Below are 26,495 nucleotides of genomic sequence, written 5' to 3'. Positions count from 1 at the left end.
ACTTGGCAACGGACTGGATGACCTTGGAGGAGGTGTCCTTGAGGTTTGTGAAGAGGCGCTCCGTGCCCCCCCGCAGGATGTCCAGGAGCCCGCCGTAGGGCTGGTCGTACTCGGCCAGCGCCAGGCCTGGAAGCAGAGACAAGCCTCTGATGAGGGCCTGGCCTGGGGCCCGGCTGCCGCGCAGCTCCCACAGGGCCGAGAGGCCGAGAGGCCGGCCGCTGGGAGGCCCGCTCAGCGCCAAGCCAGGCACAGGAAGGCCACGTGGTAGGAACGCAGGGCCACGTAGCAGGGCCTGGGGCAGGGCTGCCAGGACGGGCCCCCGAGGACACGGCTGCCTGGAGGTGAGCAGGGTGGCCCCCAAGGCAGGCAGCGTTGGAAGAAGGGGGTGTGAGCAGACAAAAGCACACCCACGGGCTGCGTTCGCCCAGGGACTCTCCACAGCCCGTGACCGATGCAGCTGCGCCTGTTGCCAACGTCTGGGTCACCGCTGGGCCGAGGAGCCGGGCTGTCCTGGGACGGGGCCAACGCGTCCGACGTGTGATGTCTACGCTGGCCCCTCACCAGGTCGTTACCAGCCCACCCTCGGCCGGGCGCTGCCGTGCATGTGCCCTCGGGGCCTTGAGAACCCCCTCCCCGCAGGAGCTGGGGCAGCCTCACACACAGGACACCCAGGGGCACGTGCAGGGCCCGGGACAGCTGAGGGGCCAGAGCTGAGTCCACACCCCAGCACCGAGGCGGGCAGGAGCGCGTCCTGGCACAGCGTTCCCAGGCCCGGCCACACAGAGCTCGGGCCGCAGGCTCCCCCTGGGTCACAGCCCCATCATGTCCGTGGCAGGCACGCGACCTGTCCTGGCACACACGGGCTGAGGCTGAGGAGAACCACTGGCCGCCCTCCCGGCTGCTGCCAGAGCGGTGTCTGGTCCCCACCCGCGCTCCTTCTGTACTCGCCGTCTTGGCCACTGTCTGCCCCAGGGCCCCCAGCCACCCCACCCGGTGACTTACAGAGGGGCCAGGGGCCTCCGTGGGGCTGGAGACCGAGCCAGCCCCACGAGTGGGTGGTGATGCCCGTGTGGCTACCCCTGTTGTCGCTCCAAGCTGCAGAGAACCAGTGCTGTCCTGACGGTACGGGGAGAGGACAGCTGGCGTTCGTGCCTCTCCCCCAGGTCCACTGAGTTCTGACAGGCCTGGGGAACCCAAACCTCAGGGTGTCCTCGGGGCCCCAAACGTGGAGCCTGTCCCTTGCTGCCAGGCTGAAAGCATGCGGCAGGGGCACGGTATCCCCAGGGGACAGATGGCGGGTACTCACCTCCGCTGTAGCCGCTGCTGGAGCCCCCAGGAGGGGGTGGCCCTCGGGAAGGGACAGCGTTCCCATAGCCTCCGTTCTGCTCTAGGAGCTGCAAATATTCAAAATGCAAACAGTCGACCTCCACAGAGGTCAGAGCCGCAGTTCACGCCGCTCCTCACCACGCAGAGAGCCTCCGTGACACCCCACGCGGTGCCTGAGCCCCGGGCACGCTGGCTCCCAAGTTAACCTGCCTCACCGTGAGGTCCAAGGGAAGAACGTCCCATGGTCTCAACAACCTGCCCACACCAGGAGGCCCGCACACCGACGCGGCACCTGCATGCCTGCTACGCTGGAGATCGACATGCCCGGGCTCAGCCTCACAGCAGAGGAAGCAGCCGTGAACCTGCCCCACTCTGCACGCCCACTGCACGCCCACCACACGCCCCGCTCCGCAGTGACGGAGGACAGTGGCCCGCCCGTCCCCGGTCAGCTGGTGCCCTCGGCTGTGGGCTGTGCACAGTGAGGCTGTCTCCCACGAGCGGAGCCCATGGCCACTGCCGGCTGGGGCCTCAAGCCCTACACCTGCACAGATGCTGGGAGCCCACGGGCAAGGTGCACAGCCCAACCACGTGACGTCAGCACAGGGCCGGAAGCCCCACAGGGTGCCAGCCTCGGGTCAGATGCAGCTTCCACGAGGACTCGTAAGTTACTCGGCCACACGCTTTAGAGTTTCTGGTGTGATTTGATGAGACAGTAGCATTGAGGTAAAGGAAATTAGGTACACGTAACCGTCATTTTTCTGAATGGAATGAGACTGTCATTTTCGGTGTCTTTCTGGATGACCTGATGGTTGATGCTAACGTTCTATAAACCCCTACAAGTAACGCACACGTCCTCGTCTGTTAGACGAGCCATGTCTTCTCTTCACAACTTCTCTGTTTGCTTAATCAATTTCTAGAAGAAACAACGTCGTTCTGACCCTACACTTCCCAGCACTCCCTGCAAACCCTAACGAACGGTGCTCAGCATCTCTGGGCCTGTGTCGTGAAGGACACGGAGATGCTACTTGGTTTTTTTAAAATTCCTTTCCCAGGGACCTCTGGGTGGCTAAGCGGTTGAGCGTCTGACTTTGGCAGGTCCCAGGATCAAGTCCCATGTTGGGCTCCCCCACAGGGAGCCTGCTTCTCTGCCTGTGTCTCTGCCTCTCTCTGTGTCTCATAAATAAAATCTTAAGGAAAAAAAAATCCTTTGCCATGCCCTCCTATTAAAGGACACCGTGCCCCTCCTCCAGGGTCTCGGCCCCTCCTCCTGTTCTCACTCGGGAGCTCTGCTGCCCTGGGGTGGGCTGCCTTCTCACAGGGAGGACCGCTTCACTGCTCGCTCAGCCCCATGTGGCCCAGAGAACCCGACAGAAGGGGTTCACCAGGCTACACACCCGCGTCACGGGTCCCAGAAGCACCAATGTCAACGTGTGCAGCAGTCCCCCCACCAGGGGTGTCGTGTGTCCGGCAGTACCTCCCCTCTCTGATCCCAAAGATCAAACAGCTCCCCGACCACCACCCAACCCACCCGCTGCCAACTCTCAGGGGAGCACTGTCCCTGGAGCGGACCCACCATGCCACCCAACACCCTCCCACAGCTTACTTCCTCCCCCGGGGTGATGACTCTCCCTGCCCCGACACGGCAGGTCCTTATTTCCACCTCCTGCCTGGGCCCCCAGGCCTGGGGACAGGCCCTCATGACACCATCTGCCAGAGCCCCACACCCAGTTTATGGGCCCCGCCCCTGGGAGCCCCCAGCAGCTGCTGCCAGGAACCCTGTCTCCTGCCCAGGGCAGGTGGGCCTCTCGGGAACGTCCTGAACACGCCATCAAGGACAACGCCTGGCAAGGCCCCTACCTCAGTGATGGGAGACTTGGGGTTCACGTTCCTGGCGGCTGCGATCTCCTGGAGCTGGTTCACCAGTTCTGTGATGGACAGCCGCTCCTCGGGGTTGACCTTCAGCGTGGCGCCTAGGGCAGAAGCAGGCGAGCTCAGGTCAGGGTCGGGACCGCAGGGCCGTCTCTCCCCAAGGTCACAGCCCCGGAGGCCCTTCGGTTTACTCCCGCCACTGGTATTACCAGCAAGGGAGTGAAACAGGACATGGAGAGTGAGACCAAAACTGGCACAGTTACCAGAAGGGGCCACTCAGAGCCCTGAGAATTCACACGGGCGCTGGGCGCGGGGCACAGCCCCCACGGGGAGGGGGGGCACACAGCCACAAGGGGCGAGACAGATGGGGCCGAGCACTGAAGGGCGGCGTGGCCTTCAAGGCCTCGGCACATGGGACTTACGGATGAGGTCGTGGAACACAGAGTACCGGGTGTCATTGGGGGGGATCGAGAACTTCCCGTTGACTATCCGAAGCTTTGCTCCGTCTTCAAAAGGATGCTGCCGGAAGCACAGCAGATACAAGATGCAGCCCAGCGCCTGTGGGGAGGGTGGAGATGAGGGGGGGGGCAGGGGCGAGGGGGTGGAATTGAGGGGGCAAGGTGGGGCAGGAGTGATGGGGCAGAGTTGGGACAAAGGGGGCATGGTGGAGGTGGGGCGGGGGGGCGGGGCAGGGGCAAAGGGGGAGGCCGGGGCGGGGGTGAGGGGGGCGGCGAGGGTGGAGTTGAGATGAGGTGGGGTGGTGGTACAAGGGGACGGAGTTGGGGGCAGGGGCAAAGGAGGCGGGCAGGGGAGGGGCACCGAGGGGTGGGGCAGGGGGGAGATGGGTGCCAAGGGCAGGTGGAGGCGGGGCAGAAGTGATGTGGGCAGAGTTGGGGCAGGGCGGGGGGGTAAAGGGGGCAGGGGTGACGGGGACGAGATGGGGGCAAAGGCGGGTGGGGGGCGGAGGCAGGCAGGAGCAATGGGGCGGAGTTGGGGCGGGCGGGGGTAAAGGGGGCAGGGGTGAGTGGGGGAGATGGGTGCAAGGGGGGAGGAGGCGGGGCAGGAGTGATGGGGCGGAGTTGGGGGCAGGACAGGGGCAAAGGGGATGGCGGTGGTGGTGGGGCGGAGGTGAGGGAGGGGCGCCGAGGGGGCGAGGGGTGCAGGGGTGAGGATGGAGGCCCCGAGGGGCACCCCCCCGCAGGCCCAGCCTGCCTTGCACCCTCAGGCACAAGCCTCTGCGGTCCGAGGGGCCAACAGTGTCTGTCATCGGGAAGCCCATCCCCACGTGCAAGCCTCTGGCCCCGCAGGGCCACCCAGGAGGACACAGCGCGCACGGCCCACCGCGGCAGGAGCAGGAAGCCAATGTGTGCCTCGGGTGTCCATGAGAGGCCCTGCCCGAGACGCCCCTCCCCACCGCCCACTGCCCCGCAGCTCGGCCGGGGCCACGGAGGAGGAACGGAGGCATGGAGCGCCCACAGCCGCTCCCTCCGATGGGGGGGCAAGCCCTCAGCACGCAGCGTCAGCTTCCCCTGTGGGACCGCGGGCACAGGGACGAGCCAAGGCCACCGACTTGGGCTGGACCCACGTTTACAAAGACTGCACAGGCTACAGCTATGGGGGGGCTCTAGCGGGCACCCCCAGCTCACTGCAGGCCGCAATCAGTGGCCACCTGCACTCGGGTAGAGACTCCCCCATCCGCAGCAGGGTTCCCAGGAGGCTTGCCCGGAGACCTGAACTCGGCCCTTGACAGTGGTCTGGGCCCGAGGCACGGCTCTCCCCACCCCCAGCTCTTAGGGGCCAGGAAGGGGGCGGGCGGCCTTGGTGTGGGCAGGTGCAGCCCCGGCCCCTGGGCGCCGCTCTCCCCCAGCTCCTCCCGGACACCGCGCCCCAGGAGGGACACACCAGGCTTCATGCCCACACCACGCAGGCACCACCACAGAGTGTCAGGAAAGTGAAGGGAGCAGGGTCACCTGGGCATCAGGGCCTGGCCCTCGCTCTGCTTGTCAGCAAACCCGCAGAGCTCTAAAACTGGGATGGCCAGTCCGGCTGCATGAACCCCTGGCCTCTCCTTCAGAGAGATGTCCCTGGGTCAGGAGGGCCCACGTGCACACCCACACGGGCACACCCATCACAGGCGCACTGCCCCAGACACGGCATCCCTGAGGACCCTGTGGGACACCCCACCCGACTCTGTTCTGCGTGTCTCTGCTAACGGCAGTCACAAGTAACTCTTGTGAAAATAGCAAAAGGAGAAGGAGGAATAAGGGGAGAACAGGCAGGCGGGAACCTGCCCCGAGGGCCCCACATGCCCACAGCGGGGCCGCCAGGTACCACGGTGGCACAGCCTCACCCAGATGTCCTGCTTCTCGCCGATGGGGAAGTTGGAGTACAAGTCCACGATTTCCGGTGTCCTGTACATGGGTGTGGTGTTCCTGGTGATCTGAAGGACAGAGACAGTCTCAAGGGGAAGGCCACACACGAGCACCATTCCTTATCTTGCTTCGAATCCATGCCACCGCCCATACGGTGGCAGGCCGCTCGCCTGCCTCCTCACCCCCACTGCCGCCTGCCCCAGGGGCGCTGGTGCTCGCTGGTGCCTGCGGATGCAGCCACACCCAAGCATTCAGCATGGGCACCCGGCTGCCTGGGCCGGAGGAGAAGTGTGTCCCACCCACAGGAAGTGTGGCCCGGAACCGTGAGAGGAAGCGCTCTTCTACGAGATGCTTCGGGACAGGTCCTTGTGGGAGGCAGAACCAAACCGAAGTTACCAGGTTTTTAGGTAAAGCACCCTGGGGGCCGTGTACCGAGGGTGGGACATGCGACAGACAAGGCTGCGGCACGGGGGGGCCTCGCGCCCAAGGGAAAGGTGAGTAAGCTAACACTGACCACGAGGCTGCAGGCACCAGGGCCACGACCTCAGCCGGACACACGGAAAGTACGACAAGCTGTTCTCCACGTGATGGTCGGCCACTCAAGCCCCTGCAGAGGCCGGCCACAGGTGGGGTGAACGCACAGGGGCCCCCGTTGTGGACACAGGGCGCACGGGTGGGGTGTGTAACTCCTGCAACTCCTCGGGGATGAACAAGGGATGAACAGGAACAAAGTGGATGGAGGCCTCGAGCAGCCCATTCCAAAAACTACACTCCTGCGCTCAGGCAGGACTCACCCAGGACACCAGGGGGAGGTGAAGCTGGGGGCGCCACACAGCCCCCACACGGCCCAGACGCAGGGGGACAGGGGCATCACACGGGAAAAGTCCCCAAGCGGCATGCTTAGGATCCTGCGCTGTCGTGCTTGACCGATACACTTCCACTTAGGGCCCTACACCCTATCAGCTGGACCTACTCCCAGACCCAGCCACTGCGCTTCCGGGCTCACACCCTGAGACACGCACACGAGAGCCCTATGCAGGCTGCTCGGGGTGCTGCCGTCTCTAACTGTGCAGGTGGCACAACGCTGGACCCCGCCCGACCAGGAGCACGAGGGGAACCGGATGGCACCATGGAGGGACCCATGTGCAGACCCCAGAGAGGCCATGACGTAGAAGATGCAAGCAGAAACCAGAAGAGCATGTGGCACGTGAGAGGGCGGGGGACCTGGGAAATGTGCACCCGTGTGCGCATCTCTGCAAGAGAGACAGGAGGACAGAGCGGGAAGCGTGTGGGCAAGGGGGGGCCTCTGGTTTCAGCTCAGTTTTTCTGGAAACCTGTAACTGCTCAAAAAGTCGTCTATTAAAAAATAAGATTAAAAAAAGTCACACTGAATGTACTGTGGTAACACCAGCACCCCGAAGGGGAGAGGGAGAATCCAAGGACTTCTCCGCACAGCACGAAGGAGCATGAGGGAGCACAGGCTCAGTCTGGGCTGCGGGGGGGTGGGGGTGGGGCACACAGAACCACACGTGAATCTGGGTCCCTTTCAGGAGATTTGTTTTCTCTAGTAACACGAGGATTCTGGGACGTGCAGCTGGGCCATTCGCTAGGAAAGAGGGCACACAGATGCGGCGTGGGGGCAGGAGGCCCACGGGACAGGCCAGACGGAGGGACCAGCGTAGATGCAGAGCTTCTCACAGAGGGACATGCGTGTAGGTTCGCACGCACGCGGCCACATGCCCAGAGCTGGGTCTCTGGTGCTCCCTCCCGCTCAGGCGGCAGCGCTCCCCTGAGGAACGCAGGTGCCAGGGCTGGACGGGACACCCTGCTGCTCCACAAAGCGCACAAGGGCTCTCAAATGAAGGGAGCATGTCCAAGCACACAGGACCGAGCATGAAGCAAATCTCGGCATCTGGGCACCAAAATATGAACCATGAGAGAAATGGCACCCACAGTCCTTGCAAACAATCAGGGAGGGTGGGGGGCTCCTGTTACGGCACTGGGGTGCACGTGCCCCCGGGCCAATGGCAGAGGTGGGAGGAGATGCAGGGCAGAAAAGCACAGGAGTGGGCCACTCCAGCCCCCCACCCATCACCCCAAGCAGGTGTGCACGACACACAGCAGGTGCTCACACACCTGCAAGGAGCTACAGTGACAGGGGGCGGGACTCAGAGCCCATGAGGCGGCTACAAACCACCCGCCCAGCACCCGGGGACAAGGGACCCCTCTCCACACTCCTACACCATCGTTACTCTGCAAAGTGGCATAAGGAGAGCATTCAAACGTTTGCGCTTTGCCGGGAACAGCTGTGCTATCAATGTGCTCACACACAAGTGGGAACGCACTGGTCTGGGGTGATTTAGTGATGGAGGCCCCCTTCCCCGATGAGTGCAGACCATCTAGGAGCACCTGTGCTCTGATCCACGACACCTGTCTGGGGCCTGCAGGGGACGGTGACACCTTCCAGGAGAAGCAACAGGTGCTCTGTGCAGACCTGACCTCCAGGCGGGCTCCTGGTGGTGCAGGCCCCGGGGGCCAAGCGGCTGGCCTGCTCAGGCCCCGTCCCTCAGGCTCCTTCCCAGCAGGCTTCCCTGGACGCCCCTGCAGAGCGCAGCCCCCACACATGGCCTACCCCGACATCTCTGGGGTTTCCTGTCTCTGTGTTTGCTCACCATGTATAAAAGCACAGCTGCTGTGAGTGTGCAGCTCAGGGGTGTCCAGATGAGGGCAAGCCGCACAGTGCCCCCGGCCCCTCCCCAAGGCCTCGCTGCCATGTGTGCGTGTGGTCACGCTCCGACCCACATGTGCTCGGGGCACACCCACCAATGTCCTTTGGGACTTCCTGTGGGAGCCCATGACATGTATCTTTAAATGATTTTTTTTTTAAACAGCCACATTTGGGATGGTGGCAGAGTTCTGTGGGTGGATGGCGGGGACGATAGCACAATGAACGTACTCGATGCCGCTGGCACACGCACTTAAGAACGGTGGAAATAGGAAGTTTTCCGTTACAGGTCTTTTACCAAAAAAAATCCCCCCCAAAAAAAGCCGTAAGAGGCAAGTCTGGGATGAGGTGAGTGACAGACACACAAGGTAAACCTCAAGTTTGGTTTCCTGGCCCAAAGACACACCTGGGAGGCAAACACCAAGGTCTGGCCCGCCAGTCCTCTCGGGCACAGCACACCGCTGCAGTCCGAGCATCAGAGGAAGGAGGCCGGGACGGGGGCACGCGCCCCACCACTCACCTCTTCCTCCACCAGGGCCCGCCTCTGGGCGCTCCAGCTGTAGTCGGGGTAATGCGATATGGTCGTGGCACTGCCAAAGTCACACAGCTTGATGGTCCCTTGGTTACTGAGCAATAAGTTTTCCACCTGCAGAATTCCAGAGAGAATCCTTATGAACTTGGGTGCAGAGACCCAGGCCCAGGGAGTGCTGGAGACGGGACGGGGTTCCCCGGACCACAGCGAGAAGCCTTCCTCCCACAAACGGGAGGACACAGCATCTTAACTTCTTGTTGATCCAAGTGATTATGGGTTCCTTTAAAAATAAGAAACTCAGAAAAATAAAAAGAAGGAAAACTGAAGTCAAACATAAATCAAAAATAACTCCCATCAACAAAACATTCAAAAGACACCTTTAAAAAAGTCAGTTAAAAAATGAAGAACATTAACACACCATTTCAAAATCATCAAACGTATCAAGAACCTAGGAAGAAATCAAACAAAAGATGCAGAAAACGCCTCTATTCAGAAAACTATGAATAACTTAGGTAAACCATTAAAATCCAAAGAGTCGAGGAATCAGACCATGTCTGCCCGGTCCAGGGGCCAGGAGCCAGCTCCAGCCAGCCTGCTTCCTGCCGGCCCCACACTGGGTGGCTTCGTGACACGGGTCCCAGGCAGCTTTACTGGCGTGGCCGCGCGGCCTGCTCACCGGGCCCCTGCCCTGAATGCATAGCTGGCGTGTTTACAGTTGGGTCTTCTAAGGGAAAGCCTGTCAACTCACACTCTGCGGGACAGTCAAGGCAACTCCAATCAGATTCTGGAAAGGTTTTCGGGTGGAACCTGACCAATAATTCAGAGATTCACGTGGAGAGGTGAAGAGCGCAGAGGCCACCTGATGCCCGACAAGCAGATTTAAGCCTCCCTGTAAAGCTCCGTTAAAGGAGAGAGAGGAGCCCAGGGACCAGGGACAGCCCCCCAGGGCATCCAGTGCACGCCACACCGTGGCTTGGGGGCACCGAGGGCCACAGGCACAGCACGGCCACCCAGGAGAGGTGCCCACGATGGATCGAGGAAGACGACCTGCCCCTTCATGCAGAGTAGCCTCCAGGTCTCTCAGCGGGATAACGACTCCTCAGCAAGACAGAGAAACTCCAGGTCAAACAAGGAGCATCCCATGGGAGACACTCACTACTCAGAGTGACGACGCAAGCCACAGCAAGACCGGCACAGGGCTCCAACAAACCAAACAGAAAGCGATCCCTTGGGAAAAACAGGCGAACTCCCCACGGGTACCTCCCCAGAGAAAATCCAGACTCCAACACACTTGAAAAGATGCTCGTTAAAACCCAGGACCAGGGGTCGCTGGCACCGGGTGCCTCCACCCGCTGCCGGAGGGTGGGGTGAGGGTGGGGGGAGACACGACGCCCGACAGAGGGCGCCGGCATCGCTCCACGGGCCAAACAGGGATGGGAGCGACTCGGGAAGCAGGCCTCAACCCAGTGCGCAGCTCCCACGACACACGAGGCGGACGGACCTCGACGCCATAAGGCTGGGCAAAAAGCCAGACACGAGTGCTCCGCTCCGCAGCCTGCAGCGCCGGACGGGGCCTCGTGCAGGAGCAACACAAGGACATGCGTCCCACCTGCCCGTCTGCAGGGCGCCCCTCGGTGACGTCCGTGGACAGGCCACAGGGAACACCTGAAGGAGGCCCAGCACTGGCCGGCCACTGGGGCCCTCCGGCAAACACGGGGCACGGAGAGGACGAGGGATGTCCACACCACACACCTCAGCAATGCTGATTCTTCACTAATCTCGTCCTTCTAGAGTTCCCTTCCCTTAAAAAGACTATAGACACACACAGGTGAATGCACAAACCATGAGTCTTGATGTCACGAGAAAATCCGCCCGTCCAGACAGCAGGAAGGGGTGGCTAGCATGCGGGGCGGCCCAGGCACCCTCCAGGCTGGATACTGACCCCACGACTTCCGCAATGGGGGGCACCAGCCAACCTCTTGGGTTCAGGGGACCAAAGGAAAGATCAAGCCTGTCCAAGGCTCCAGTCTAAACAAAGATGCCACCCCACACCTCCCTGGGCACACGGAGAAGCCCAGTGTGGCTCCAAGGAGGGGAGGGCCCTGCTCCAGGCCAGCCAGGCTAGACACACATCACACTTGAACAAGAATCTGGGAGAGCCAGGACACGAGATGATTCTAAGATTCTTCAGCAAAAACCATCTGCTCCTTCAAGATGTGGTCAGAGTCAGGGCGTGAGCTTCGTGGACGCCAGGCACGTTCCACGGTCTTGGGTTTTTCCAAAGACACAACAGGGGAACGAGAAGTAGGCCACAAACCAGGAGAAGGGCCCAGCAGCACACAGGACATGAGAAAGGCCGCTGGAAGGCCAGAGCAGCTCCCGCTAACCACCCACAACCTGACGGGCAGAAAACGACAAGTTTACTGAAGAAGCGGGCGCGGAGCACGGACATGGGCACAGCGGAAACCATTCATTCCAGCGGGGCAACGGGAAATCACGAGCACAGTGCCACTCCCCGCGGCGGGCATCTCGGGAGCAGTGCTCCCTGCAGGAGAGCAACCTCTGTGGCACAAGGCCTGAGGCCCCGAGCCGCACGCAGGCACCCCGCAGAGCCCGTGTCCGGGGATGGAGGACGGAGCAGCAGCAGCTCTCCACGGCTCCCGGGGCCAGAAGAATGGAAGGACGGGAGCCTCAGCCGTGAGTGTCCCAGAGCCCGCCAAAGGACAGGCAGGCGGGGTGACGGGCAGGCAGGGGGCATGGAGCCCCAGGCAAAGATCGCGGCGCCAAATGGCAGGGAGGCAGAGGACTCAGCACCACGTCAGAGGAGCAGCTTCCAGAAACCCGTTCTGATGTTCAGAAGCCCCTACATCCCTCTTGTCTGGAAAAGCCAGCAAGGGGCCGTCCTGACGGGGGCAGGCCCGCAAGGTGGGCAGGAGGCGGTACCTTGAGGTCTCTATGGATGATGGGCGGCTTTTGTCTGTGCATGTGCTGCACCGCTCTGCACGTCTGATAGAAAATCTTCAGAACAGTATCGCACGAGAGCGGACCTCTAGATTCAATTTTCTTTAAAAAGTCCACCAGCTGCCCTAAAAGAGACAATTAGAGTCACATCACCATGGCGCTGTGAATGCTGCCCCCACCCCGGGGCGGCACGCTGTGCGGCCTTGCCGCTGCCCCCTGGAGCCCATGGCAGTGCCCACGGCCCAAGGCAGGAAAGCCCAGAGGGACGGCCACCAGGACCCCGGGAGCGACACCGCCGCGGCCCACGTGGAACAGCGCCGGCCGCACGGCTGGAGGCGCCCGGAAGTCAGCCGGCCTTGTACCTCGCGCAGCCAGGCCAAGACGCAGCCACAAGACAAAGGACCCGACACGCACGCCCCCCAGACACCTCGTTTTCTGAGGCAGCACACGGTCGCCGGCCCGGGAGCCTCCCACCACGGTCAACACATGCCCCGCGGAAGGTGCGTTGTCCACAGGACGTGCTGGCCCCCAGCTGCGGACCCCACCGTCCCCGACACGGGGCAGGGAAGCCAGCAGATGCCGTGGGGGCCGGAAGCTCCGCCACACGCAGGGCTAAGTCCTCTGTGACCACGGGCACGCCTGCTGGGAACAGCAGCCCCATGTCCCAGCCCCCCCTGCAGGCCACCGCCCCCCCACATGCCTCCGCATGCTAACCTATAGCCCTGTCCTGCCTCTGGCCCCTGCCCAGGGCCTCTTCCGAGAACCCACCCTCCCCTGGGCTCTGTACTGCCCTCTGCTCCAGGCCCAGGCTGCCTCAGCCCTCCAGCTCCTTCCATCCCCAGGCCCCAAACCCTCAGTGCAGAACCAAGGTGGTTACCACCCCTACAGGCCTCGTCTCCTGCCACCCATCCCGACTCCCTTCCAGCCACAGGCCCCAGGATCTTGGCACATGCCGCTCTCTCAGCTGCGATGGTTTTCCTCTCTCGCCTCCTGCAGCTCCTGGCTCACGCGTCACCTTCTAGGGAGCCTATAGATATGCACACCCATTGCTCGGCCTCTTTTTCCATGAAACATGGGACCACCCAACCCTCACTGTGGACTTTGCTTGCAGTCTGTTTTGTCTGGGTGAGTCAGTGAACCATTGCCTGCACACGGCAGTGGCTTAACGTCAAGTAGACTCTAAGTGCTCTGCAGATAGCACAGCCCTTGGGCAGACGGCATGGGCTGCCCACATCCCAAGGGGGCTGAGATTTTCGCCCTGTCATCACCTCTGCAGTCCCAAGTCAGGGCATCAGGGCTCAGACCTGCACACTCCTGCCCGCTGACCTGTCTGCCAGGGAGTGTGTGCTCTGGCAGCCCACCCACCCCCCCAGGCCTGCACACCAGCCCGCCCGGCCCTGCTCCCCTGGACCGACCCACGGCCACCCTCTCCCAGCCAGGCCGACCTCCCAGCCGCGCACCCCACCCTCAGAAGGACGGGGCGCGCTCAGGAATAACTGCCTGCTCCTCCCCGTGACGCAGGCAGGACACAGGCCCCACCAGGCCCTGCTGAGGGGTCCAGAACAAGGGATGACGGACAGACAGCCACGCTGCTGGGGATAATGGGCAGGAGCCAGGCCACAGCAGGGGCATCACGATGCCAGTGGCTCACTGGCCACTGGTATCCAGGGAGAATCAGGAGGGCTCTTCTTAAAAGTAATGACCTCAAAGGTGGCAGAGTGGCTGGAGAGGGCACGGTGGAGGGTAAGACGGGGGCGAGGACCAGGGAGGGTGGGAGACGGTGGGCACCCATCCAGGTCCGCCGTCAGTGGGACTGGCACCCACGTCCCTCCCTAAGATCCCCTCCACCCTCTACTCCCACACCCTGCAGCGCTCAGCACCCACCCTGCAAGCACCCCAAGCTTCTCCCGCCGCTCCCAGGACGACGAGGGGTGCGCTCTGCGGGTTTGCTCCATCATGGAGTAGCACTCCACCCCACGAGGGCAAGGGCTATGAGCTGCCACTGCCAGGCCCCACCCCTGGTGCCCTTAGCGAGATGGCTCACACTGGTCCTGATGAATCCAGAAGCACCCTGAGCACCCAGAACATGAACAGAAGACATGATACGTAAACCAAAGACACACAAACTACGGAAAGCAGGACGAGGCACACACAGCACCAGCAGCAGAGCCCATGGGGCAGATGAGGAGCTGCGTGCGGTCTCACACACGCCGCCCAGCATGTGCCAGCTGGGGCCTCCACACGGCACCCCATCCCCACCCACAGGATCGTTGGGCTCACACGCCAGACACGCGGCAGTTCTGTACACCAACATTTGTGGTCAAGGAAAGGTATGCATCACGAAGGGGGTGCTGGTTGAGGATCTCGTGGGATGGACTAAGGGACCCTGCAGAGCCTTTAAGAGAGAACAAGTAAGTGTACGGGCGTGAGAAGCCGGCTGTGGCAGGCTTTTCTTAGAAAACAAAGAATGTTTAGCAAAACCCTCTTTTTATGAGGACCTCACTCCGCTGTGTTTAGACAGGGACCCCCACCCCGGGGTGGTTCCCTTGCCCTGGCTCCCTGCCACCTGCCACCTGTCCACAGAGTGCTCAGCGCCTCCACCCTCTGCCAGCTACGACACGACTCCTCCCAGGTGTCACCACTCACGGCCCCCACCCTTTCCTTCTCTGAGGGCCCCTCTCGTGGGCACAGCACACCTGGCCCTGTGGCTGTGGGGCACAGGCTTCCTCTCTCCCAGCACACGCTCCTGCTGACCAAGGCCCAAGCGCACTCTACCCACGATGCCCAGGGGCTCCTGCCTCTGGTTCCAGGCCCTGCTGGCCAGGCCTCTGCACCTGCCCAGGCCTCTGCACCTGCCCGGCCTTAAGAGTCCTGGCCCCACTGTTCTCTGAGATGGGAGCTCCAGTGGGGCGGGCACTCTCCACCTGGCCCACGGCTACTTCTTCACCCCCAGGGCAGATGCCCCATGAGTGCAGACAGACGCAGCCCTACCTTGGGAACCAGGCACATCCCACGCCTCTGTTCCCTTGGCACCATCCAGATACTCACATGACCACTCTGCCCCTGGAACTCTCTGGAAGGCACCTAGGTCCTTCCCACTCCTGTGAATGAACTAAAGAGTCTTCCTTCCTAAGAATACAGGGAGTGCCTGAGGCTACTGGGCCGTGTGCCCTCAGGGCCAAGGCTGCAACCCCTCCCTATTACAGCTCAGCACTCCAACAGGTGGCAACGCTGTGGTTCGCACCCCAACGAAATGTTACCTTTGCAGAGCTCGGTGAGCAGCAGGAACTCAGCCTGCCCAGTGTCCGACTCCTCTTTCCCTATGGACGCTGCAGAACAAAACTGGACAATATTGGGGTGGCCAGAAAGTTTTTTCTGCAGGTGTCTTGTTAAAGGAGAATGCGTAAGTCTGCACATTTAAAAACAAATATACATACAATATTAAGACACTAAAGCCAAAATGTTGAATGAAATTACCTTACAATCCCAGCATGTCGGAGCAGAAAGATGGATAGCAGGTGGGGGCGACTAGAAAGGCAGGTTGCAGGTAGAAGAGGGAAAGGAGAGGGAAGGTGGGGATGAAGACCACCACCACGGAGGCCACACACACCTGACCACAGGCCAGGCAGGACAGCAGACAGAGGGCATGTGCAGCGTGTGGGAGGCCACGAGGTGCGTGGATTCCACCGAACCTCTGCAAGGCGAGGACCCGCAGGCTCAGGCAGCCAGCGGGCTCACAGCAGACAGAGCTTCAAGAGAGAAAAGAGAACACATTCTGACAGCAGAGGGCAAGGCCCCTGCTGAGGGAGAACATGTGCCAAAGTGGAGAGCCCGCAAGAAGAGCCCCACACATCCACCATCCGTGCAACAGAAACCCGACTGCCCAAGCGCCCTGGGCGGGGCGAGGGGACCACATGGTGCAGCTGAGAAGTGACACTGGGGCCCAGTGGCACCAGGCCCAGCAACGGGCCCTGGCCATCACCAGAGCACAGCTCGTGGCCGGGCACCGTGGGCCACGTCGGGGTCGTGAAGGGGTGGAGGGCAGGGCATCGGCCTACGCTCTAGCTCAGAACACCTCCATTTCCAAAGCTACCGAATCTCTTGCTGTCACCCAGGAGCAAAGACCAAGGGATAAAGCTCCTTTCCACTAAGAGGTCCAGTGAAAAGCAGAAGGCCAACTTTAGCATCAGAGGAGCCCCACGGCAGCAGGCGGCCACAGCGCGGTGCAGGCCTCCCTATGTGACCGCACCCGCTCTCAGCCCTGGGAAAAGGATACCATGAAACAAACTTCCTGAATGATGGCTCTGTTCTTTTCCTCTTCGTTAGACAATAATCTCTGTATCAGGAAATAACAAGACAAGATTAAGGAGGGTTTCTCTTTCTACTCTACACCCAAGAGAATAAGCACAATGCCACCTAAAAGTGGAACCTGCTTACCTGTGCTTTAACATCTGGCCTGCAAAAACTTGACAGAAGGTTAAAGACCCCTGAAAATGGTCCTTTATGATCCAAGGACACAAGGAAAACTAAAAATATGCATCTTTTCTCCCAATAGGCTGGAGAAAAGTTAGACAACCAAGGAAAAAGGGAGAAGACACTAGCAGAGATGTGGGCTATGGTGCCGACCCCCAGGGTCCGTCAGTGCCTCAGCAGCAGCCCACGACAGCCCCCACAGACCCCGCCAGGCCTGCTGCGCACCCCAGGTGACCCCACCCCGTGACCCCTATCTGCAGACAAGCTGTGCAGACACATTTCACACCAGTAGCTTTCAAAACCCCCCTCTCCGTGGACCCCTCATTCTGGCAGCTGGTACTAAGGTCACTGTGCCACAAAGTTGGAAGGCACAGCTTTAACGTCCTCTAAGACCGTTGATGGCTTCCCCTCAGAAGGAACAAATGGGACAGACTGTAAACAAGAAATGTTTACTAAATAATGGAAATGAATCTCTGGAAACAGTGTCACTTAGAGATTTCCTTAAGATAATGTAAAAACCCACAGAAATGTCATCCTTGATTACCTTTAAGGCATATTCTCTGCCACTTGCCAGATCTTGAGCTTCATACACAAATGCAAACCCTCCTGAAAATTAGAAAAACAAACATATCAGTTCAGTGCTCTGGCTTATTCAACATTAAGTTTTTTTTTGTTTTTGTTTTTTTTGTTTTTTTTTTTTTTCAACATTAAGTTTTAAAAATATCTTCACTAGGTGAAATACAAGTTGGACTTGTGGCTGGTAATTTGTTTTCCACAAAAATAATGGCCGTAATTTATATGATCCTGTCTTTTAAATATCCCATGTCAGAGACAGGAGGGACATCGCCATAGGAACCGAGATCAATGAGGGAAAGAATGGAGAAAACCGACACCACCAAAGCCTCTGAAAACAAGAAAATGAAACTGATAAATTCTGTATAGACTGATCAGAGAGAGCAAAAGCAAGAAAGAGAAATTAAGAAAGGACTGACCAACAACCAGAATAAAAGAGGCCAGCACCACCCAATGCCTAAAAAAGACTTTAAAGTACACCCAGTATCATACGTAAACAAAGAATTCTTAACAAATTCTAAATTCTACGTAAGATAAAATGTTACCATATCAAACCTAATAATACACGCAAAAAGATAATGCGTTATGACTGAGTAGAGCTGGATAAACATTTGAATATCAATGTAATTCTCTTGTTTTTAGGTTTAACTTGCTTAGCTTTTTCTAGTTCCCCGCGGTGGAAAACCACATCACGCAGCGAGGCACTCTCAGCTGACCGGGAACATGACGCTTGCCAGCCTGGTACCAGGGGTCTACGAGAGACCCACAGCCAACCTCGCGCTCGGTGCTAGGGCCCAGGGCTTCTCCCCAGCACCAGGGACAGGGTGAGGACAGCCGTTCTCACCACTGCCACTCGGCACCGAACTGGGAGTCCTGGCCGGTGCAATCAGCGCCTCCGGTGCAATCAGATTGAAAAGGAAGAAGTGAACATGTTTTTCTTTGCATCCAACGTGACTTTGTAGATTGACATCGTGATACCTACCCCCCAAAAGCTATTATAACTAATAAAACAGTTTAGGGCAATCATAGGTCATATGCAAACATTCATAAATCAACTGTGATATTCAGGGCACCTGGGTGGCTCAGTCGGATGAGGGCATTCATTGGCTTATGTCATGATCTCAGGGTTGTGAGATCAAGCCCCGTATCGGGCTCTGTGCTGGGCATGCAGCCTGCTTAGGACTAGGACTCTCTCTCCCCCTCTGCCCCTGCACCACCCACCCCACCTCATGCTCTCTCTCTCAAAAAAACAAAAACAAAAAACAAAAAACTATATTTCTACATACCCTAGAGATTTCTTAAACATAAGAACAAAAGTATGATCCACAAATGAAAACAATGACTAGTGGACTTCATCAAAGTAAAGAACTTTTGGTTTCTAGATACCTTGTGGAGAGGGTGAAAAGACGCTAGATGGACTTTTAGTTACCGGCCCAATAAAGGGCTCTATCCAGAAAAATATAAAGAAAATCCAAAATTCAGTAACAACAATTTTTTTTAACAAAATTTTTAATGGGTGAAGTATATATATATATATATAAAAAAAGACACTTTCCTGAAGAGACACAAGGGAGAAGTGAGCACATGAGAAGATGTTCAACACCAGCAACCACTAGGGAGACACTTCAACCGCAAGGATCCCACTGTCCATCTAATTAGAAGGTCTGTTCTTTAAATGGACCATACCAAGTCCATTATGGTCTAGGATGTGGGTCCGCTGAGTGCTTACACTGCTTGTGGGAACACAGTTTGGCAGTTTCTTCCAAAGGTAAAGGTGAGCTGGCTCAACGGCCCTGTCTTCACACCCCTGGGCATTTACCAGGAAAAATGGAGGCACACATCCAGACACTCACACACGGGTCCCCGCAGCATCACGTGTGATCGCCCTAGAACAGCCCCAGGCTCCTCAGCAGGGAACAGACACACCGATCATCCCTACGAGGAACACAACTCAGCATTCACAGGATGGCACTGGTGTTAACAGACACCGACACGGAGGCAGAGGGGAAAAAGTGTCCGTTCCTATGATTTCCCTATGGAAGCTCCAGAAAATACTACCTGAGCTATAGTAACATCAAGTGACTGCCAGGGGTGAAGGGCGGGAGAAGGAAAGGGCTGCGAGGGGGGAAGGATGAAAACTGTGGGTGACGTTCACCACCTTGGCCACGGTGACAGGTACACAGGTGTCTATGTGCTGGACGTACTTAACGTGTCTGCCATCCACATGTGCAGCCTGTGTCACAGTTTTATCTCAACATACCTGATAAAAATGAAAATAGTAAGTCCATACAAGAAAACCGATGAAAGGAAATAACTGAAAATCCATTAACAAAATAAAAATAGAAAACAGATGTCTTCACTGGTGAATTCTATGAAATTTTCAGAAGGAATGAGTATGGCAATCTTGCACAAAGTCCTTCCTAAGTGACAGGAGAAAATAGTTGCCAACCCACCTGAGGCCAAAGAGAGAATCACAGATGGCAAGCACTCATTACCACAGATAGAAAAGCCCCCAGGAAAACACCAGCAGAGCGAGTCTGGCAACGGCTAACCGGGGTGATGCTGCACGGGACCCACTCCAGGAATGCAAGGGTGGCTCAACACCGAAAAACAATCCCTGGGCTGAAGGACACAAACAGGACAGAGCACCTCAACAGACACACAGAAGGTATTTGCCAACAAGAAAACTTGACTTTGCTTTTCTTTTTTTAAGATTTTACTTGAGAGAGCGAGCACTCACAAGCAAGGTGGAGGGGCAGAGACAAAGGGAGAAGCAGACTAGACTCCCCGCTGAGCAGGAAGGCCGACGTGGAGCTCGATCCCAGGACCCCGGGTCCATGACCTGAGCTGAAGGCAGACGCTTCACCGAGGGAGTCCCCCAGGTACCCCTGACTTTTCAAAATAGTAACACGAAACATTCTCAGCAAACTAGGAATCAGAGGGAACTTCTTCAATCTGACAAGTGGTAACTACTAAAAACCTACAGCCAACGTGAGCCTTGATGGTGCTTTCTAATATCAAAACCAAAGCAGGGCTACCTGCGGAGCATGCGATACTTTTCACCGGAGACCGTCACCAGCACAAGCAAGCTAGCAAGAGGAAGCAACGGCCTAAAGATCAGAAAGGAAGAGCTAACTGTTCATACTTAACAGACACCATGAGTATAAAGCCAAACGGTCCCCAGGGCTCCACCAAAAGCCTCTAGGGCCAAAGAGCAGCGTCAGGAGGCTACAAGGTCCTGGTGACCTGGCCCCTCTGCAGCCCCTCTGCCAGGCCTTCCCTTGAACCACAAGCCCACCTGGGACACCTGCCCCCCAACTGCTCAGGCTCTGCTCTCCACCCCGCGGATCACCCTGTCCCAGCCGCTTCCTAGAACCAATTTCGTTCCTTCTTCCTACTACTTTCTCACACCTGACACTAAGCAACACATTCCATTTGGACACCTGTTTACTGCTTCTCCCACCAGCACCCAGAACAGCACGTGACACGTAGTGGGAAATCAAAATGCGTAATGAGCAAGTCCACAGATGAGGACCACAAAATCCTAAGCGAAAAGCATCTCCTAATATGGAAACACATTTACAGAACGTTTAACGTGCCAGCAGCAATGCTATGTATCGCCTACAAACACACACACTTGCAGAGAAAGTAAAGAAGATGAACAGGAAGTACAGACGCTAAATTCATGGTGGTGGTTGCCTCTGGAGAGCAGGAACTGCAGTCGGCGTAGAAGGTCAACAGAACTTCTCACAGTATCTGTGAGGTTTTATTCTGTAAAAGGTCTGGAGTCATATGTGATTTTTAAAAGCTGGCCTGTATTAATTACGGATAGTGTTTGTTCTGTTACTCTTTCTACTTTTCTTTGTTTTTGAAGTTTTTCCTAAAAAAGAATATCCAATTTCAGGACTTGTTATACAGCAACATTAACCAGGACTGTGTGGTGCTAATGGAGGAATGGATTCAAAGATCCCAATGCAAAACATTAGAAAGTCCGAAAAACTGCCACACAAATGTGCCAAGTGATGTTTAGCAATGGTCCAAAATCAACTCGGTGGAGGCATTTGCAATGACCAGTGGGGGGAAAAAAGAAGTCTGACATAAACTTTATGCTTTATAAACTGACATTAACTCAGAAGATACAAATGTAAGAGTAGGAAACTCCTATAAAAACGTAGGAGAAACACCCTCATGAGCATGAGCTGGAGCTGGGCATGAGGGTTCCCACACGTGACCGCAAAAGCAGAAGCTGCACAAAGAAAGCTGGTACTGTGACCTCATCAATTGAAAACCGTACGTCTGCAAAAGACTCTGTTCAAGATGAAAACACAAGCTACTAACAGAAAACTCTTGTAAACCACTTGTCTGATGGAGACCTTTGCTCCAGAATAAAGGACTCCCAAGACTCAGGGGCAAGAGAACACAATTATACGACAGGCAAACAACACAGAGAGACATTCTGTGCGCAAGGGTGCATGGTCAGCCCCTAGAGAAGTGCAGACGGAAGCCACAGTAAGGAATCACTACACACCTGCTACAACGAGCAAATAAAAACGCGGCACAAAATGCTGACACTGGGCCACTCCTGGTTAAGAACTCAGCTGCGGGGGCACCTGGGGGGCTCAGCACTCCCTGCAAACCCTAACAAACGGTGCTCAGCATCTCTGGGCCTGTGTCGTGAAGGACATGTAGATGCTACTTGGTTTTTTAAAATTCCTTTTTCAGGGCCCCTGGGTGGCCCAGTGGTTGAGCGTCTGCCTTTGGCTCAGGGCATGATCCCAGGTCCCGGGATCGAGTCCTGCGTCGGGCTCCCCACATGGAGCCTGCTTCTCCCTCTGCCTGTGTCTCTGCCTCTCTCTGTCTCTCAGGAATAAATAAAATCTTAAAAAAAAAAAAAAAAAAAAGAACTCAGCTGTGTGGTTGCAGACTCCACATGTTGAGCCCTCACTCCCAGGGTGACTGTATCAGCATATGGTGTGTTGAGGAAAAATTAAAGAGATAAAGTCATATAGTAGGGCCTGGGTCTCTCTGCAGCCACGCACACAGAGAAGGTGCCGCCGCCTGCCGGCCAAGGGAGAGGCCACACCAGAAACCAACGCTGCGGGCACCTGGCTCTGGGACGAGGAGCCTCCAGAACTGAAAAAATAAATTCCTGTTGTTTATGGCCCAGTCTGCGGCATCGTTACGTCTGTGGCCTGAGCTACGACACTCATCCCCTGCTTGTGAGACATATGGGTGGGTGGCACAGCCACTCTGGAAAACAGGCTGGCAGTTTCCTAACAGAAAACACACAACTCGGCACCTGCACTCCTGGACACTTATTCCAGAAAAATAATTACATTCACACAAAAACCTGCACACAAGTGTTCACAACAACTTTACTTCTTTTTTTTTTTAAAGATTTTTATTTATTTATGATAGACAGAGAGAGAGAGAGAGGCAGAGACACAGGAGGAAGGAGAAGCAGGCTCCATGCCAGGAGCCCAACGTGGGACTCAATCCTGGGTCTCCAGGATTGCGCCCTGGGCCAAAGGCAGGCGCTAAACCGCTGAGCCACCCAGGGATCCCCCAACAACTTTACTTCTAATAGTCAAAACATCTGGATGTCCCACTGGATGTCCACAAAACCCAGATGTCCTTCACTGGGTAAATGATTAAATAAACTGAGGTCCAGCCACACCATGGAATAATCACCATTAAAAATGAACACAATATGGACACAACCATCTGGATGGTCTCCAGAGAGTAATACTGAAAAAAGCCAATTCCAAAAGGATACCACAAATGTCAAAACTGTAGAGAGGGCTCGTATCAGTGGTTCCCAGGGTTAAGAACGCAGGTGTGGCTGTGAAGGGACAGGAGGGTCCTTGTGGAGATGGAGGCTTCTGCATCTCCACTACACCAATGTGAAGGTGCTGGTAGAGACACTGACTCTAGTTTTTCAACAAGTTACACCAGGGAAACAGGCAAAGTATTCTGGTGTCATTTTTTAAAACTACAAGTAAATACATCTACAATTATCTCAAAATTGAAAGTTCAAATAAAAGTAGCAACACTGCTGGGGCCCCTGTATGGCTGAGCAGGTAAAGCACCGAGGTAAAGCATCTGCCTTCGGCTCACATCATGATCCCGGGGTCCTGCTCAGTGGGGAGCCTGCTCTTCCCTCTGCCCCTCCTTCTGCTTGGCTCTTTCTCTCAAATAAAAATACCTATCTTTAAAAAAAATAGTGATTCTGCTGCATGCAACACATCAAGAAGTGACAGGGCAGGCACTGCTAACACACAGCCAGATGCCGTCACTTTACCGTACATGTTCTGCAATCTGGAGGTAGGCACCGAAACTTCAGCCGCCCAGACCGGGCCCCCGCCTCCCAAGGCAGCCCGGCTGGGGAGAAGCGACCCCGTCTATGGCTTACTTCCTCCTCCTCACACGCGTGCATGGGTGTATCTCATACATGACTCATATCTGCAATAAAAAAACTCCCACAACTCCTGCTCAATTCAAAATGGAAAAGATTCTAATGGGCATTTCAGGCACAAAACAAAACATACAACTGGTTAATAAGCAGAAAAAGTGCTCCACATGGTATCGTCAGGTGCATGCAAATCCCACACCAGAGAGACCCCACAGCACACACACAAGAACAAGTCTAACCAAAGTGACAGTACTAATGGGTGGCCGCCGAGGTCAGGAACTCCCACGCTGCTGTGGGGAAGGTTCACCAGGGCCGCCCTGGTGGTGGTTGGGCGGGAGGGGGCTTGTCTGCTCCCTGTTCTGTGAGACCCACCTCCATCCTATACCCAAAAATTCCACTCCTGGGTTTCTACCTGAGAGAATACACATGGCCACAAAAAAATCCTGTGAAAGAGTGTTCTTGGCGGATTTATTCATCACAGCCCAAAGCGGAAACACCCAAATGTCCATCAGCAGGAGAGCGGATGAATAAGCCACAACCAGAGTGGGAACTTCAGAACCAGAGACAGCACTTGGGGTGTGACGTCACGTGCACGTTGCTCTGGGAGAGGGGGACTCAGAGCTTGTGGCTGGCGGCGGGCGGCTGGCAGAGGCGGGGAAGGCGGCTGGGGGCCACGAGAGGCTTCCTGGGTCACTCAACTGTTCTGTATCTCGACAGGTGGTTGGCCACATGGGTGTAAGCCCTTATCAAAGCATCTAAATTCCGTACATTTTACTGTATGTCAATAACTCAATTTAAATGGTTTTTTATTAAAAGAAGTATAGGTACAGGACATCCATGGACAATTCCAGAAGAGGGGTCTGAAAAACCTAACAAGCACTGGAAAACGCTCAAGCTCACGAGTCAGAGAAACGCAAATCAACACAAGCCCTCACAGTTCTTGCCCGTTGCAAGGAGCAGGGTATGGAGACACAGGGGTCTGGAAGGCCTCCACGTAGGGTCATGGACTCGGGGGACAGGGGGAAAGTGAGCACCAGGAAATGTGGTGCAGCAGCACAGCACCGGGAGCATCCGGGAGATCTTACGGCGTGCTATCAATCAACACTGTTTCTAAGGAACAGACACCCTGTTACCTACATCTCTTATCCTCATGTGAGCGCCACAGATCTTTCAGGGATCCGGGCCAATGTGGACAGACGGACGGCAGGAGTCCACAGAGAGAATGGGCCAGGCCAAGGGAACAGCGAGCAGCCTTTCTTTCCTGTGTCCCTTGAACAGTACCTGTGCCAACCCCCACCCCCGCCGTGGCCTCCCCACAGGGCTACCTCCTCCCACAATAACCGCCCCCACGGTGGCCTCCCCCACGGTGGCCTCCCCCATGATGTCCTGCTCCAAGCACCTGCATACTGACACACAGAAGCTGGAGAAGTTACGCGTGCCTGATACTGCTGCCAACTGAGGCACAGACCAAGAAGGAGTGGTATAGCCTTGGTGCTCAGCTCCCATCCTGGCTCCCGGGCAACACTCACTTGTGGAAGCTCCACCAACAGGTGCACTGCCACTTGCTTCTTTCACCATGACATCCTCAGGACACACTCTACTGGGGGACCTGCACCACCATGTGGGTGACACAAGATACCCCCAGCATATCGCTCACTGGCTCGCATGTCTGGCCAGCTATTGATGGCCCTTCCGTCAGCCACTGTCAGGATCACAGACCACGGGAAGCACCAGGGGCTGCGCCTGCCAAACAGTCAGAACTCCACCAATGTTGTGCTGGTTATCATCGCTATTTTGTACTAGGCGTCAGGCATGATGGGTAAGAGGCTGATGTTCAGGTGACCAAGGTGCAAACGTAGAGGACGCGGTTAGGAGAGCTAAGGGAGGGCAATTAGACGCAAGACTGAACCACCGCTGTGAATACCGGAACCAGCTGTCCACGATGCAGCCCCTCCCCCAACAAAGACCTTGGTATTCTGTGCTCTGGGGTGTCTGGAGAAAAGATCCTCCCTGGGTGAGAGCAGTCACAGTAGTCCAGAGGAAGGATACTCAGAACAAGACCACCAAACCACAGGGCTGAGGGCTCAGGCCCACTTCCTGTGTGAAAAGAACTGTGTGCTATATGCTACCCTATCAGTGAGCGACAACTGCCCCACTGTCTTTTTAAATCAACTTTAAAAAATGTACTACACTGGGGATCCCTGGGTGGCGCAGCGGTTTAGCGCCTGCCTTTGGCTCAGGGCGCGATCCGGGAGCCCCGGGATCGAGTCCCAAGTCGGGCTCCTGGTGCATGGAGCCTGCTTCTCCCTCTGCCTGTGTCTCTGCCTCTCTCTCTCTCTCTCTCTCTGTGACTATCGTAAATAAATAAAAAATCAAAAATAAATAAATAAATAAACAAAAATTAAAACGTACTACACTGTGTATCCCTATAGAGGATGTCCTGACAACCTATGATCCTGTTCCTTCACACCAATCCCAGTGGTTCCTGAAACCTCCAGCCCAGAGTCCTACCGCACAACTCTGCGACTGCCCGTCAACACCAAATGGCCCCTGTGCCCTCTCCAAGGCCAGCACGACACAGACAGGCAGTCTCTCTAAAAGCAGAGACCAGGAGGCAGAGGGGTGGAGGGCAAGGCAGCAGCTGGCCCGGAGTTAGTGTGCAGTCTGCCATCCCTGGCCCCAGAGAGAACACCAAGGACCCACATTAGGTTCATCAGAAGCCACTGACACCACACATGGCCCACGGTGTTCCAGCACACACACAACTCGTTACCCGACAATCACAGGACAGCCCTGAGGACTTGTTCCACCTTCTGAAGAGCTGCCCACACGCCACCTCATCCACACTGCTAGCAGGGTGGCCAGAGTCAAACAATCACTAGTGAGGTGGACTCCTGTCACGTGGCAAAACCCTCGTCTTGGCAGAGCGATCACCTGTCATCTGGACGGTAGGAAGCAAGCAAGAGCGCACAAAATCCAGAACTAGGAAACATTAAGAACGTATCCTAGGATCTGCTTAGACTGAGCATCTCTGACATTGGAATTACTTCCAAAAAACTTGGTTTTCCTTTTAAATGAAAGCTTAAAACCAATTTTCAAAGGATTGGGATGCTATCAGGATCCCACAACCCATTTCATGCTACCGATGAAAAATGATGCTTTTTCCCCTAAACCATCTGAAAGCAGAATCTGGTCCACCATAAACTCATCTGGGGGCAACACGTGACATGAACTGAGGTGGGTGGGGCTCTT

The 26,495-nt window shown here is 56.6% G+C and overlaps 1 protein-coding gene across 14 annotated transcripts in view; it reads right to left on the bottom strand.

The window, feature by feature from the left end:
* GAK (cyclin G associated kinase) overlaps positions 1-26,495 on the bottom strand; it is a 55,373-nt gene that overhangs the window by 27,433 nt on the left and 1,445 nt on the right. For 6 of the 14 annotated variants that reach the window (XM_077881768.1, XM_077881805.1, XM_077881849.1 and 3 more), the window contains exons 2-11: positions 16,803-16,864; positions 16,062-16,121; positions 15,046-15,160; positions 11,768-11,910; positions 8,813-8,938; positions 5,546-5,635; positions 3,618-3,753; positions 3,184-3,296; positions 1,307-1,394; positions 3-126 (exon numbers count right to left, since the gene is read on the bottom strand). In XM_077881768.1, the coding sequence (XP_077737894.1) occupies positions 3-126; positions 1,307-1,394; positions 3,184-3,296; positions 3,618-3,753; positions 5,546-5,635; positions 8,813-8,938; positions 11,768-11,910; positions 15,046-15,160; positions 16,062-16,121; positions 16,803-16,864 (1,057 nt within the window). Of the gene's footprint in view, positions 1-2; positions 127-1,306; positions 1,395-3,183; positions 3,297-3,617; positions 3,754-5,545; positions 5,636-8,812; positions 8,939-11,767; positions 11,911-15,045; positions 15,195-15,395; positions 15,535-16,061; positions 16,122-16,802; positions 16,865-17,250; positions 17,318-23,132; positions 23,155-24,772; positions 24,837-26,495 lie in introns of those variants that run through there. The other 8 variants (XM_077881819.1, XM_077881857.1, XM_077881813.1 and 5 more) reach the window with 6 other exon arrangements.

Source organism: Canis aureus, chromosome 2 (assembly GCF_053574225.1).
Source record: "Canis aureus isolate CA01 chromosome 2, VMU_Caureus_v.1.0, whole genome shotgun sequence".
Lineage (NCBI taxonomy): Eukaryota > Metazoa > Chordata > Mammalia > Carnivora > Canidae > Canis > Canis aureus.
This window is presented reverse-complemented; position numbering and strand designations above follow the sequence as displayed.